Source organism: Boleophthalmus pectinirostris, unplaced genomic scaffold, assembly GCF_026225935.1.
Source record: "Boleophthalmus pectinirostris isolate CB_2022bp ecotype Guang Dong unplaced genomic scaffold, ASM2622593v1 HiC_scaffold_10, whole genome shotgun sequence".
NCBI classification, from domain to species: Eukaryota; Metazoa; Chordata; class Actinopteri; order Gobiiformes; family Gobiidae; genus Boleophthalmus; species Boleophthalmus pectinirostris.
In genome coordinates this window covers 21365770-21379609 of record NW_026570971.1, presented here as the reverse complement: position 1 = coordinate 21379609, position 13840 = coordinate 21365770, and the positions used below count along the sequence as shown (strand labels likewise).

The window sequence follows — 13840 nt, the reverse complement described above, 5'->3', positions numbered from 1 at the left end:
AAATGTTGCACAAATATTAAAAATGTTTATTTCTCCTTCAGCATATGATCAATGGCACGATCTGGAATGAGATAGATGACCTAAGAGCGTTTGAAATCCTCGATCTAAAGGACATAGAGAAGATGTTTTCAGCCTATCAGAGGCAGCAGGTTTGCATTCATCAACTCATTTTCTTACCATTTACAATTTGATGATTTAGTGCATGCTTTAAAGATTACTAAACAGTATTGTGACGTTTGGGAACTATAAAAGTGTGAAAGTGAGTGTGGTTGAGGCTACTCCACACGAGTTTGGCTTCAGGCTAACATGAGCTCTCTACTGAATGCTCTAATGTCGAAATGACAGCTTGGCCATCGTGTCTTTATAGATTTGTGCAATGACGACATCATCACAGGCTCATGGTTTACAATCACACAGAGAAACCAGTCATTGGCACTGGTCACGAGGAGTCACAGTACATGAGGGGGTTTCCTGAGCTTTAATAAGGAACCAATTGATTCAAACATCATGAAGGAAAGACTATTTAAAGGGGTAATTGTTTCCTCTTGATATGACAACCCACAGCACATGTCTTCCCCAGTGTGCTACAAATTACTTTATAAGTACACACAGTAGCACCATTAATGCTGCTATTTATCTATGCCTCATAACCAGGCTGTATAAATCCTGATATAGATCGATCAGGATTTTCCATTCAATTTTATTTTGTGTTATCCAAACAAATAAAAATGTCTTTCAATTTAAATTTCCTGCTCATAAACTCTACATGCTTTTATTCATTGCTACTGAATGTAATAAATGGTCAAATTTGTTCTTCTGAAGTCTGAACTCTGCTCCAAACCGCATGTTTTTTATTGACAGAGGATTAGCTGTCGACTTCTTGATTAAAAAAGACACCATTTAATTACGGACTAAAAATGAAATGACTAAATCTTGATTAACTGCACAGCCCTGCTTAAAACGCAACAGAAATCCCTTTTGGAATGATCAAGTCCACAGAGTTGCCATTGAACTCCCCTCGATGTGTCTTAGTGCTTTACTTGACAATCCCCTCAAAGCACCACTGGTTTCTTCTGTGTTGTATTTAAGTGTAATGGGTCATTCCAGGTTGTTGCTGACAGTGATTTGCTGTGGGTATTTATTTATACAGTGCAGGTTTTTATTGGCTCAGCTAATGGTTAAATGGAGATCTCCAAGGATCTAGCCACATAAAATCCTGAGATCTTCCTGGCTTTGACAACACAGTTCCATTTGGCAAGTGTAGCTTTCAGTTAAACCAAACAATAAGGCAGACGATGTTTATAAACGGCATGATGGCATTTTTAACTTTGGTTTTTGCGACTGAAAAAAACTCACTGACAGACTTTTGCCCTCTGCAGGATTAGTTACCACAGTCATTTTTCATGTTCTTGTTTTCCCATGTCAAGACAGATGTAGATGCAATCAAAAAGAATATATTAAACAAACATGACCCTTACACTCAAATAAAATACAGCTTTTCCATTGCCACAGCTCAGATAAATCTTCTGTCAAGAGTCTGTGATGATTTCAGCAGTAGAAGACGGCTCTTTTTCAGCTTCAGCTTGTAGTACGCATAGTAGTAGTAGTAGTCGATCTTTCCTCCAGCCACAATGCTTATATTTCTGCCTGAAATGCTAATATCTGCATGTGTTTCTGATTTGTGTGTGTCTCTGCACTCTCCGATTGCCTGCGCAGGACCTGCTCACTAACCAATCATTCAAACAGGTGAGTTGAGGTCTCCCAGATGTGTTTTTCCACTATTCATTCAACTTTGGCTCTGCAATGACCAGCCTAAATGAAGTCTACTAATAACTTGGCAAATGCAGCAATTACAGTATGTAGGTAATATATTATGTATTGTATAAACTAAATAGCCGGTTTCTTTGGGGTCCTCGTTTGTATAAAACCTGTGTTAGTCTGCAGTTTAGACCTCTATAAACATGTTCTGTGACGCATGTTATTCTTGTATTAGTTTAGCAGTTCAAATTTCCTCCTTCTTTAAAATGCTTTTGCCTCTAGACGGTGTTAACATGCACTGTGAACTGAATTTTGATTCTAAAATATAAATCTCAAATCAAATCAGAATGGCTGTTCTTCTGAATCTTTCCAAAATTGGTTAAAGGTGCATTGTGTAACTTTTCACCTGCTTGCTTCTATGGAGAAGCCATTGCTCTGCCTGGAATGTTCCACAGTATGACATTAAACAGCTCTACCTTACATTTATTCAATGACAGTGGTTTTATTGCTCAAAAATACCTAGAAAAATATGCATTCTGTGGGGTCACCTTTCCACAGATGTGAGCTGTAGCTTGGCCTGGTTTGGTTGCCATGAAGATAGAAAGGTTTAATGCCATACTGTGAAACATTCCAGACAAAGCAATAACATCTCCATGGAGAAAAGCATTTGACGGACCCACCACAGAAAAGTTACACAATGCATTTTTTAAATGCAATAACTTATTCTGTGTAATTCCAAAATAGCAAATGATGCTTCTTTAACATTATATATTTAGAGCATAGAGTTGGTTTGCTGAAACTAGCTGGTACTTTTGGTTAGCCTAGCGTGGGCAGAGTTGACTTTGGCTATGCCCCAGTGAATGGGAGTTGCCCTCTAACCTAGCGCCAACCTTAGAGCGTTGCCAGACTATACAGGTCAGTGTGGCCATGGAAAAATGACATTTTCTTTACAAGCGGCATCTGTTTTACATACGTCATAGACAGCAGTGCCGCTCAAAGGAAACCAACTCGGATCACAAATAGAACGTGCTTAACATGCAGCCCCAATCAGCTTCTGACATTCCTCCCTTTTTGTGGATTTCTGAAACAACATTTGTGTGAAGTTTACATCAATTAAGGAAGGTTTATGAGGTTTTGCACTGTGATCATTGTCCAGAAATCTGTTCAGAATCAAGCTTTAAAGTATTGTTACAGAGAACTCAAACAAACTCGAAAATATTTGGTACTACTTTGCTGTCAAATTTGTTCTTGTGTCAATATACGCAGGCAGACAAAAGAGATGACAGCATATATTCATGATTGTCACTCCAGTGTGTGTTATTATTGCTTAAAGGTGCACTGTGTAACTTTTTGTTTTGGGTCCTGCCACCTACTTGTTTCTATGGGTATATCATTGCTCTGCCTGGATTGTTCCACAGTATGACATTAAACATTTCCACCTACTCATTACATTTATTCTATTACAGGTGGTTTTAGAGATCAAAAATAGAAAAACGGGTATTCTGACTGTGAGCAGGGTTGCCTCTCCACAGATCTGACCTGTAAGTTGGTCTGGTTTGGTCTCCATGAGGATAGAAAGGTTTATTGCCATACTGTAAAACATTCCAACCAAAGCAATAACATCTCTGTGGAGAGAAGCTTTTGACAGACCCTCCACCAGAAAAGTTAATTACTGAAGTAGTAAGAATAAAGTTCTGATGTGATAAAACTGCTCATTGAAGTACAAGTCTTTCAAGATTTATGCAGTTAAATCCTTATCCAACTCTTCTACAGTTTGGGCTTTCATCCATGCACTTACATCAATTAATTCTAGGATTTTTAACAATACTCCCATTGTGGTTTCATGGCGTGCTCATAATGCATGACACACTTTGAGTAGCTGACTTCAAAAGCTGGTCACGGAAAACTGAGCTGTTGCCAACATTAAAATTTGACTGTGAAGTGTTCCCCGGTCTTTATTGTACCCATCAGTAATTTCCCCTTCTTGTTAAAATCTGTCCAAAATGCCATCTTAATTAACGTTAAAAGTGCATCGTGTAACTTTTCTGTTGGAGGGTTCATCAATTGCTTTACTTGATGTAGATGAAATGTAGTTGCTTTGTCTGGAATGTTTCACAGTATGATATTAAACCTTTTTATGTTCATGGAGACTAAACCAGAACAAGTTACATTTCAGACCTGTGGAGAGGTGACCCTAGCCAAACTGGCACCACCTAATGCCTCCACTCAGTTTCATTTGTCTCCAGTGACTAGGTCAGGAATTAGAATACACTAGTCGGTTTGCAAGAGCCCCAGAAGTTATAGACCGCGCACCGGCCAATCAGCGAAGAGCTGTGAGGTCATGACGTCAAACTCAAGCGCCTGTCTGGGTTCCTTTTGTGGTACAGCACAACAGTAAACAAAGCGGTCGAGATGGATGTAGACGAAGCCAGACATTCTGTGTTGGCAATGATTCCCGAGATCGAGGACTTAAAGCTGGAAAGAGAATGTTTGGTGAATTTTATCAAGGGGAAAGACATTATTGCCCTTCTTCCTACGGAATTTGGAGCATTATATTACATTACATTACATTACATATGTCACGACCAAATAGCAGCGATTGGTTAAATAAAAAAAAATACCCACCTACCATCGAGTGAATGAATCCTAATGCTGCGAGGTCAGACGGTTTCCACATAGTGAAACCGGTTGATGAATCAGACTAAGGTGACCCTGCTCCCAGTTAGAATGTCAGTTTTTCTAGGTATTTTTAAGCAGCAAAACCATCTGCAATTGAATAAATGTCAGGTAGATCTGTTTAATGTTGTGGAACATTTTAAGCAAAGCAAAGACATATCCATAGAAACAAGAAGGCGATGAACCCCCAACCAAAAAGTTACACAGTGCACTTTTAAGAAGCCACATGCAGTGTTTTATGATTTCCTCTGTTCTTGTCTTGTTGCAGAAAGAAACTGGCTCAATGGACGATTTGTATGTGAGCACAAGGAAGGTCAAAGAGCTCTCGGTTATAGACGGCAGGCGCGCTCAAAACTGTGTCATCCTGCTTTCAAAGTACGTACCACTGTTTGGGCCATAACACATGTCAGTTAGAATCAACATCACCGCACATGTGTAAATGCAATCACATCTCTAAATGTAAATGCTGGGGTCACAGACATAAGTCACTCAATCTGACAGTTACTTGTTTTAGTTGAGTTTTCAATGTAGCGCTGAAGGGAGCAGCTGTCAGATGATTACTATATCAGCTTAGCGTCAGTATGTAAAAGCTGGAGCAATATTTTTGGAGACTGTATTTATTTTGTGAACATTTTCTTTGTCAAATTATGGACACATTTCCCATTATATTTTGCATTTACAACTCATTAATGTCACAAATTATTATTGGTGTTTCATTCTGGCATGTATGTACGTTTCTTGAAGGAAACCAAGAAATGTGATTTAAATTTTTTACATTTTAGTTGAGTGTATTGAGTATTATCACATCAGGTGTACATCAAATCATTTTGAACTATTTAAAATTATGAATAATTCAATTTTATCTACATTACCGTAGAGATGCCCCAATCAGTCTAGTTGCATCAAATAATCCTTGGAAGATCTTCTTGTGACCTTGAATCAATCGCCATAATTGAAAATCCACTCTGCAATATGTCCCATTTTGTTCATCTTTTAGCAGCGATTGCCCAGAGTCCTTTGAGAATAGTGAACCGTGCCTCCCTTTTCTTACAAATCAATAACTATGCTTTCTCAAACCTCCCTGTCTGAAAACAATGCTGCATAGATCACTGAACTCTGCTGTCTGTCAATAGATAAAAGACCCAGGGGCACGAGCCAAAGCCAAATGGGGCCAGGATTAGGTCAATATGTCTTTCATGTACAGACTAACAATGCCATTATTGATCCACCCCAGTACACTTAACACTGATCACGTGTGCTTGCAACAGCTGGCCAGGGTCCCAGAGTAGGACCAGTGTCACTTACAGCTCTTTAAGACACTCTGTAATCTGGATAATATAATCAATTATGCTCATTAATTGAAACTAATTACTTTATTTGCAATTGTGTATTTTTATTTGCAGGTTGAAAATGAGCAATGAAGAAATTAAGAGGGCGATTCTAGAGATGGATGAGAGAGAGGAACTTGCCAAAGACATGTTGGAGCAGGTACTCAGGAAGTAATGTGTGTCTCAAACTAAGGTGTGGGGACCTCTAGTGGTACTTTTTGGTTTGGAGACAGCTTTTTTCCTCACTAATGACTAATCACTGCCATTGATTATACAGTTAGATCATTATTGTGCCCTTTGTTTGTACCTGGTTTAGTTAAATTAGTCTTAATTTAATTGGAGTATTTGCAATTCCCATATTGTATTTTTTGTCACTACTTAAAGGTGCATGATGTAATTTTCCACTGTCTGCTTGTCTTCATGAAGATGGTAGTTTTCCACCGTATGGCATTAAACTTATGCATGTCGCATTACATTTTGTGTTGAATAATTTGAATAATGTATTCTTTCTCTGAAATCTGTAAACTGGCGTAGTGTGTGACCTGCTGTATGTTATAATGTTCTCATCAAAAACATGCCTGTAGTTATGTTTTCTTTCATTCATACTTGTTTAACACGGAGTTCTTCTTTCAAACGGAAAACTCTGTTCCACCTTGTGATGTCATGTGGTAATACATGAAGTCCTCCACTGTGTTTTTACACTCCACACACCTTCACTAGAATCATTTGAGTGGTTTTCAGGTAGCTGTTAACATGGAATCTACTGCTTCATGTCATCACAAAGTGAACACAGTATTTTGAGATTTGGAGACTAATAATAAAGGGTTACTCAAACATGTGTGAATGAAACAAAACACAACTCCAGTTATGTTTTTGAGGATGTAACTACATTATAATATGGATAAAAGCTCTTATGAGTCAGTTTTGTGTAATATGAGCCTTTTAAGATGCACACTGTAGAACATCCAGGTAAATATCCATGGAACCGAGCAAGTGGCAGACCGTCTGCTGGAAATAAATTACATAATGCACCTTTAACTTTCTGGATTAAAGTCAGATTTAGACCTCTTTTCATTCATCAAAGCTGTTTCGCTGTTTAACAAATGCCACAGTGTATGAACTCAAATGCTGTGTGTTTTTAGCTGCTAAAGTTTATCCCTGAGAAGAGTGACATCGACCTTTTGGAGGAGCACAAACATGAGCTGGAGCGCATGGCCCGGGCTGACCGCTTCCTCTTTGAGATGAGCAGGTACCCCGCATTTTCCCACCAAAGCCCACTCTGACTCTTTAATGTGCCAAGACAGGTTTTAATAAAGATATGTCCTTGTAGTCTCTTTTACCGCAAACAGACTGTTGGTTTGAGCTCAGTAGGTTTATGAACTGTTGGGGGAGGCAAAGATAAAAAGTTATAGCACAAGTTGATTCATCTTTCAAATAAAAAGGTTGTTCTGCTCTGCACTTGGAGGGCTCCATTACTCCAGAGAGCAGTGGCATTTTAAGTCTTGGATCTCATAAATCCTCATTAATTTATGTTTTGAAATTAGTTTTTCCTCCTCATAAATCAATGTACTATTCTTGCTTTTTATCCAGTACCTCCCTTCTTTGACAACACTAGTTTTGTGTTGCTTATTTGAAGAAAAGAAACTTGTTTAATATAGTTTGAGTTTTCACTGTTTTCCCCCCACAATTAATATACAATGTGTTTAATATATATGCATTATTGTTTATTATATGAAAGACACATTATGTACTGTGTGGTCCCCTGTGATTCCCCTCCCTGCAATAAAATGTAACTTCCCCTCATTTGTTTCTTTGGTTTCCAGAATCGACCACTACCAACAGCGACTTCAGGCTTTGTTCTTCAAGAAAAAGTTTGCAGAGCGACTCGCTGAAACCAAGCCCAAAGTTGAAGGTAAGGACAGATGCTTAAGGGGGCAATAAAACGCCTCAAGAACAGAGGCCACGCTTTTGTGTAATATTGAATTATTGTTCTGTTTCCAAAATTTAATTCATTCTTTTCCTCTGTGCCTTAAATCTGAGCTGATGTTGAAAACGTGCTCACACAAGCAATAAACCATCCACAGAAATCAAGTGAAAGATTATAGGGCCATGCCGCATCATGGTGTATACACTTAGACGTTTACAAGCAAAAACATGTTTCAGATACTAAACATGTCAGCAGCTCGGAGCTTTTCGACAGTATCTTGTGAAATTCATGCACAGTAAGTTGTTTGCACGCTGCAGTCCTCTCCCTGTAGTGAGCAGTCAGTTGCCAGGAGCCTGTTTTGGAAAGCTGGCTTGTGTTGAGAGGGAAGAGTCTCTCATAAACCCAACATCAGAGGCCGCGGCTGCAGTGATGGACGTGTGTGTGGGAATACGGGTGTGTCTCTTTGAGCTGTCACAAGCCTCTGCACACCAGAGCTACTACAAAGAGCTTTCATGAAAGTCTTACTCAGAAGTGGACAGTCTCACACAGCTCAAGGAAAAGGACCAATTTAAAGTAGAAGTAAAAGTAATGAAGGAATTAATGTAAGGTTAAAGTTGTGCTATCTATTTTTTATTGTAGGTGATCCTCGACTTGCTTGTCTCCATGGTGATGTTATTGCTTACAGTGAGTGGGCTTGCCTCTCCAGACATCTGACCTGTAGCTTGGCTTGGTGATGTCACTCACTTGTTTTCTTCATGGATGTGATAAGTTTAATGTCATACTGTGGAACATTCCTAGTTTGATTCATCAGCTGGTTTCACTTCGTGGAAACCGTCTGACTTCACAGCATTAGGATTCGTTTGCTCGATGGTAGGCAGGTTATTTTTTTATTTAACCAATCGCTGTTATTTGTTCGTGACGTATGTAATGCGCCGCAACAGGGCTAACTGGTATATTAAGCTTTTCCCAAATCCTGTAGGAAGAAGGGCAAGAACATCTTTCCCCTTGATAAAATTCACCTAACATTCTTTTTGTTCCGGCTTTAAATCCTCAATCTGGGGAATCACTCCCAACACAGAATGTATGGCTTCGTCTACATCGCTTTGTTTACTGTTGTGCTGTACCACATAGCTCTTTGCTGGTTGGCCGGTGCACGGTCTACAACTTTCGGGGTTCTTGCAAACTGTCTAGTGTATTACTGATTCCTGACCTAGTCATTGGAGAGAAATGAAACTGAGCAGGGCACTAAGTGGCGTCAGCTTGGCTAGAACATTCCAGGCAAAACAATAAAATCTTCATGGAGACAAGCAGATGGCAGACAGCCCACCAGAAAATTTATGAGAAGCACCTTTAACATAGATACATATTACCACATATTACCATATTATTAGTATTATTTCAAACACTTTTAATACTCGTTCTCTTGCCATTACTACAGTAAAAGGCAGTGGAGTTATTAGACTTGAATGCTTCCTGGCTGACTTATATTGTCATTGTCATATTGTAGAAATTTCAAACTAAATGTATTCATGCATTCACCTTATGTCTGCCGTACATTTCTGTAAATTAAGGACCTTTGTTTAATCTAATAGATTTGCATTTTGATTGAGTCCTTAAACCACATTATCCACTGGCACTTAAAATAAAGTATTCTGCATTTTCTTATTATTCATACCATAATGTTTTCTTAAATTCTATGGACCACCCAGCAGGTTCAACACTGACTTTTGAAAGACATCAAACACATTTAAAAGTACAATTGTGGTTCTGCTGTAGACAGGCCCCAGCAATAACAATATAACTGTAGCTGATGGTTTTCACATACTCTTTGCTGTCACGGGAAGCACCTGCAGTTTGCCAAAGTGATGGGGACTCCGGGGGGAACAAGTGAACCTGTTTCCCCTGCTGTTATAGAGATGATGCGTTTCCCTGGCGACCTGCACAAACTCTGATCAATCATTATGAGGAATGTGTGCTGTAAAAGGCAGCCTGAGAAGTTTAGAGCCATGTACAGTCACATCTGGGTCAGTGGGGAGGAAGGGGGAAAAGTTGTTAAAGCTAGTTTGTGGTGTGCAAAGAACAGATGGATACAAAAAAAACACAATTAAGTCATTGGAATCTTGAATGAGAATTGCAACTATTTCAGAAGCAAAAATAAGTAAACAACAACATTTGATTCTAAAACTAGGGTTAAAACTAGAAACTCATTTTGACATGCTGATGAAAGAAACTATTATTTTAAGTTGAAAATGTCGCTCTTTTTAAATGAGAGTAGTTTACGTTTATCAGCCATCTGAGTGTGCTTTGCATTTTTCACTTTTATTTTACTGTTCCTTGTATTTACACCTCTACACAAACCTTGGTGTGCATTTCCTGTTTCGTTTGAGTAGTTTACTTTTAAACAATAATCATAAGAAAAATAATAATAATAATCATATGTAATGGATGTAAACAAAATGTAATTGTACTAGCAAAAAAATACAACTACTTCCAGTTCTGGTTATATAGTAGGCAAGTAGGCAGTAGATGTGCAAGTCTCAAGACAATGGGGAAATACAGACAATAAATATATTCAAAACAAAACAAAGCAAACAGTGCATTGTAGTGAGGGCCCCAAACTGAAGTTGGCCTAGGGCCCCCAAATTGCTAACTCTGCCACTGCTGTGACAACACCACTCCCAAATAGTCAGCCTAAATATAAAGTTCCTTTCATCTGGATCTGGATTTCATGCTGGTGGTGTTCTACATGTATCTGTATGGTGGAATGTTCAACATGTTGACTAATACTAACTAGTTTGTGACTTGTAATTTTATGTGAGACCTGTTTATCAGTACAAATCAGCTGACCTGTTGTAGTTTTGGCTAAGATAACTTTTAATGGTCTGATTGTGTTGAAATAAAGCTCACATCAAAGTCTAACTTGAGGACCAGAGCTTTAGACAGAGCAGAGCCTACAGTTAGCTTCACACCCCCAGGAAATGTTGGTGACACCAGCTGCAAAATGTCACTTCAAAATGTTAGATTTCATAACATGAGAAGAATGGCTATCTACTCATGTTTTTACTCTATAATAGTACAACAATCGTAACAATGAAACTTGACATTATGGTTTTCCTATGTGCATTATAAAATTTCCCTCGGTCAGTATGAATCATGTGATGCCTACAACTGCACCTTTTTCTCTCATCTCGCAGCTCTCCTCAATGCGTCCAAGGAGGTGGTCCGGAGCAAGCGGCTGACTCAGATCCTGGAGGTGGTTTTAGCCTTTGGGAACTTCATGAACAAAGGCCAAAGAGGAAACGCCTTCGGTTTCAAGGTTTCCAGCCTCAACAAAATCGCTGACACCAAGTCCAGCATAGACAGGTGAGAGTCTGCTGTCAAGACATAATATGGCAAGTTTATGCACTTAGCAGGACCCCGCATGGCTCCAGGATGTGTTGTCAAGTTTCTGAAATGGGAACTGAAAATGTACATTGAAGCATTTGTTGAGAAATGACCCCACAAACCATGACTATAAATGTATAACAGTTATATTTAGTCACACATTTGGAACTTTTTTCATAAAACCATGGTGACAGAGCAAATAAAGACCACACCAAAAGTACAGCACTATTTTCCACTGCTCAAGAGTAAACTCAAAGGACCTCTAACTTCACGCCAGCACTTCACTTCCTGTCGGCCTGTTCCAATGCATGATGGGAACTGCAGTCCAGATTCCAAGATGTTTGACCCTGATTGGCCCGTGTAATGTTTCCCCTGACACTCCAACCAAAAATGCTCTCCTCCGTAGCCATGGACTGTAAATCACCTTTTAAAATAATCCCATTTTAAATAGACCATATAAATGAGGTTGTAAAAATATTTTCCTTAGAGATACAAATCATTTAATTTATTTTTCATGTTTGATTTGTCGTTGATAACAGGAATATTACAATGTTGCACTACCTGATTATGATTTTTGAGAAGAACTATCCAGACACACTCCACATCCAGAATGACCTCAACAATGTGCCAGAGGCTGCAAAAGTCAAGTAAGTTTGTTTAAACACTAAACTATTATGTGTGATAATAAAAAAGACATTTGAAATTTATTTAGCTCCTTTTTGTTTCTTGTTAGCTTGGCAGAGTTGGAAAAAGAAGTGCACCATATCAAAAGTGGGCTGAAAGCTCTTGAGGCGGTGAGTTTGGTCTGCGTTTTGTCGCGATCCTTCACCATGGTTTTCCAAGTGTCTGTAATTATGTTTTCAAGTCTGGCAGAGATGGACACCAGGGTGAGACGTTCAAGTGCCACTAATGTTCTGCGGAAAAGTGACACACCACATGATACAGTGGCACCCAGGCTAACACACGAGGCAATTAGGAGAACTGAGTTTGTGTCAAATGTAGATTTATTATTTTTGTTCTGGTGTGGTTTTATTGGCATAGAAAAGAGCAAATAATTTAATACATAAATTCACCAAACTATGCATCTAAATTGACTAATGATCCACAATATGGCAATGAACTGAATCAGTTATAGGCGTTTTGTTGCAAAGAAGGAAAAAAACATGCCATACTGTGGAACATTTCAATCAATGAAATTGCATCTCCTTGGAAATGAGCAGGTGGCAGAACCTCCACCAGAAAAGTAACAATAATTTTAATTGTTATTGTTTATTTTTTTTAACTTGCATACAAATAAAGTTTTTATCCCTGACCCACTCTTGAAATTATTAAAGAAAACTGACTGAAGTAGTTGTAGTAGTGGTGGTAGATCTATACAAACATTTTGGATAAAACTTTGACCGAAGAGGTTTAGGCTTAAGTGAGATCGATTATGAGAGCCTAATGCTTTATACAAATTATCATGCCAAGAATACGGCTGTCAGCAAACAACAAATAACAACTTGATATACAGAACGGACAGAAAATTAATAATAATAATAAATTGTACTTGTCAGGGGCTATTCTATTAACAAACTGAAATGCATCTGTGTATTGTGTCCTTAGGAGCTTCAGTACCAACAGAGCAGGACGAGGGAACGCGGGGACAAGTTTGTGGCCGTAATCGGAGACTTCATCACCGTGGCCGGCTTTAGCTTCTCTGAACTGGAGGACCAGCTGAGCGAGGCAAAGGACAAGGTAGTTAAATACTTCTACATCCACTTGTAAAGCATGCGTGTGAGGCTAGATTAGCACATGTGGGTGGCTTCATTGCTCGCTAGCTTTGCCAAGTCTTCAAGACCGACTGGAGAAGTGTTGAAGAAAGACAAAACTCTAAAGGGAGAGAAGTTCACAACAGGAAGAAAATGTATAGTTTGTCTCTTACTATTGTGCATTGACATAACCTCCTTTCTTTACAAGTGGGAGAACCGGCCTTCTGAACTCTGCAGGCTCGCAAAGTGATGGATTGTAGGAAATATGTAAAGTGAAAGTATCTCTGGGACTTGGAGAGGAACTTGGAGAAGACAGGATTGAAAAGATTTATTCAAGCTTTGAGTTTGCTGGTCTTTGGTGCTCCGCTGAACATTTAGCATTTTGATGATGACATGTTGGCTACAAGATACACAGGAGCATCCAAAAGTGACATTACATATAACATTTTGAACAGGGATTTCTTAAAGGTTGTTAGAAGTATAAATAGGTCAATGTTGATGTCAAAGGAAATAGGGGAGGAGGAGCTGGGCTTTGGTTGCTTCTGTAAAACAAAAGAGGCTGTGTTTGCCTATTCTCCTCACACTCCGACTGTCTGCATCAGGGAGTTAGTGCTGTCGAGTGGGGAATCTGACGTATTAACTCAGCATGTCAAGGCTCTTTGACAAGTATCCAGCGGACTGCAAATGTGTGGGTGTATCTGTGCTAGTCTCTCAGAATGATAAAAAAGCGAAGGTAGTATGGATTATAGCAACAGTATCATATTTTAAAGATATTTTTAGCTAATGGGCTTTATTGAAATGGGGGGTGGAGAGTGGGAAAGACATTCAGCAAATTACCAAAGCAGCCACAGAGTAATTGTCATAAAATCTTTTAGTAGTTAGAAATCAAAGTAGCAGAAATAAGTAAGTTGGTCTTTAAAGGTGCATTGTGTAACTTTCACTGTTGGGGAAGTTACTTCAAAACTGTAATGAATTATTACTTGTACTCTCATTTCAAAGTAATTTGTTACATTACA

At 38.8% G+C, this 13840-nt stretch overlaps 1 protein-coding gene across 1 annotated transcript in view; it reads left to right on the top strand.

Moving 5' to 3' along the window:
• Positions 1-13840, top strand: part of daam2 (dishevelled associated activator of morphogenesis 2) — a 46862-nt gene that overhangs the window by 27662 nt on the left and 5360 nt on the right. Inside the window, exons 14-23 of the mRNA XM_055155163.1 lie at positions 42-149; positions 1717-1746; positions 4703-4809; positions 5838-5922; positions 6905-7011; positions 7586-7674; positions 10884-11052; positions 11613-11720; positions 11807-11867; positions 12679-12810. Coding sequence (XP_055011138.1) covers positions 42-149; positions 1717-1746; positions 4703-4809; positions 5838-5922; positions 6905-7011; positions 7586-7674; positions 10884-11052; positions 11613-11720; positions 11807-11867; positions 12679-12810 — 996 coding nt within the window. The remainder of the gene's footprint in view (positions 1-41; positions 150-1716; positions 1747-4702; positions 4810-5837; positions 5923-6904; positions 7012-7585; positions 7675-10883; positions 11053-11612; positions 11721-11806; positions 11868-12678; positions 12811-13840) is intronic.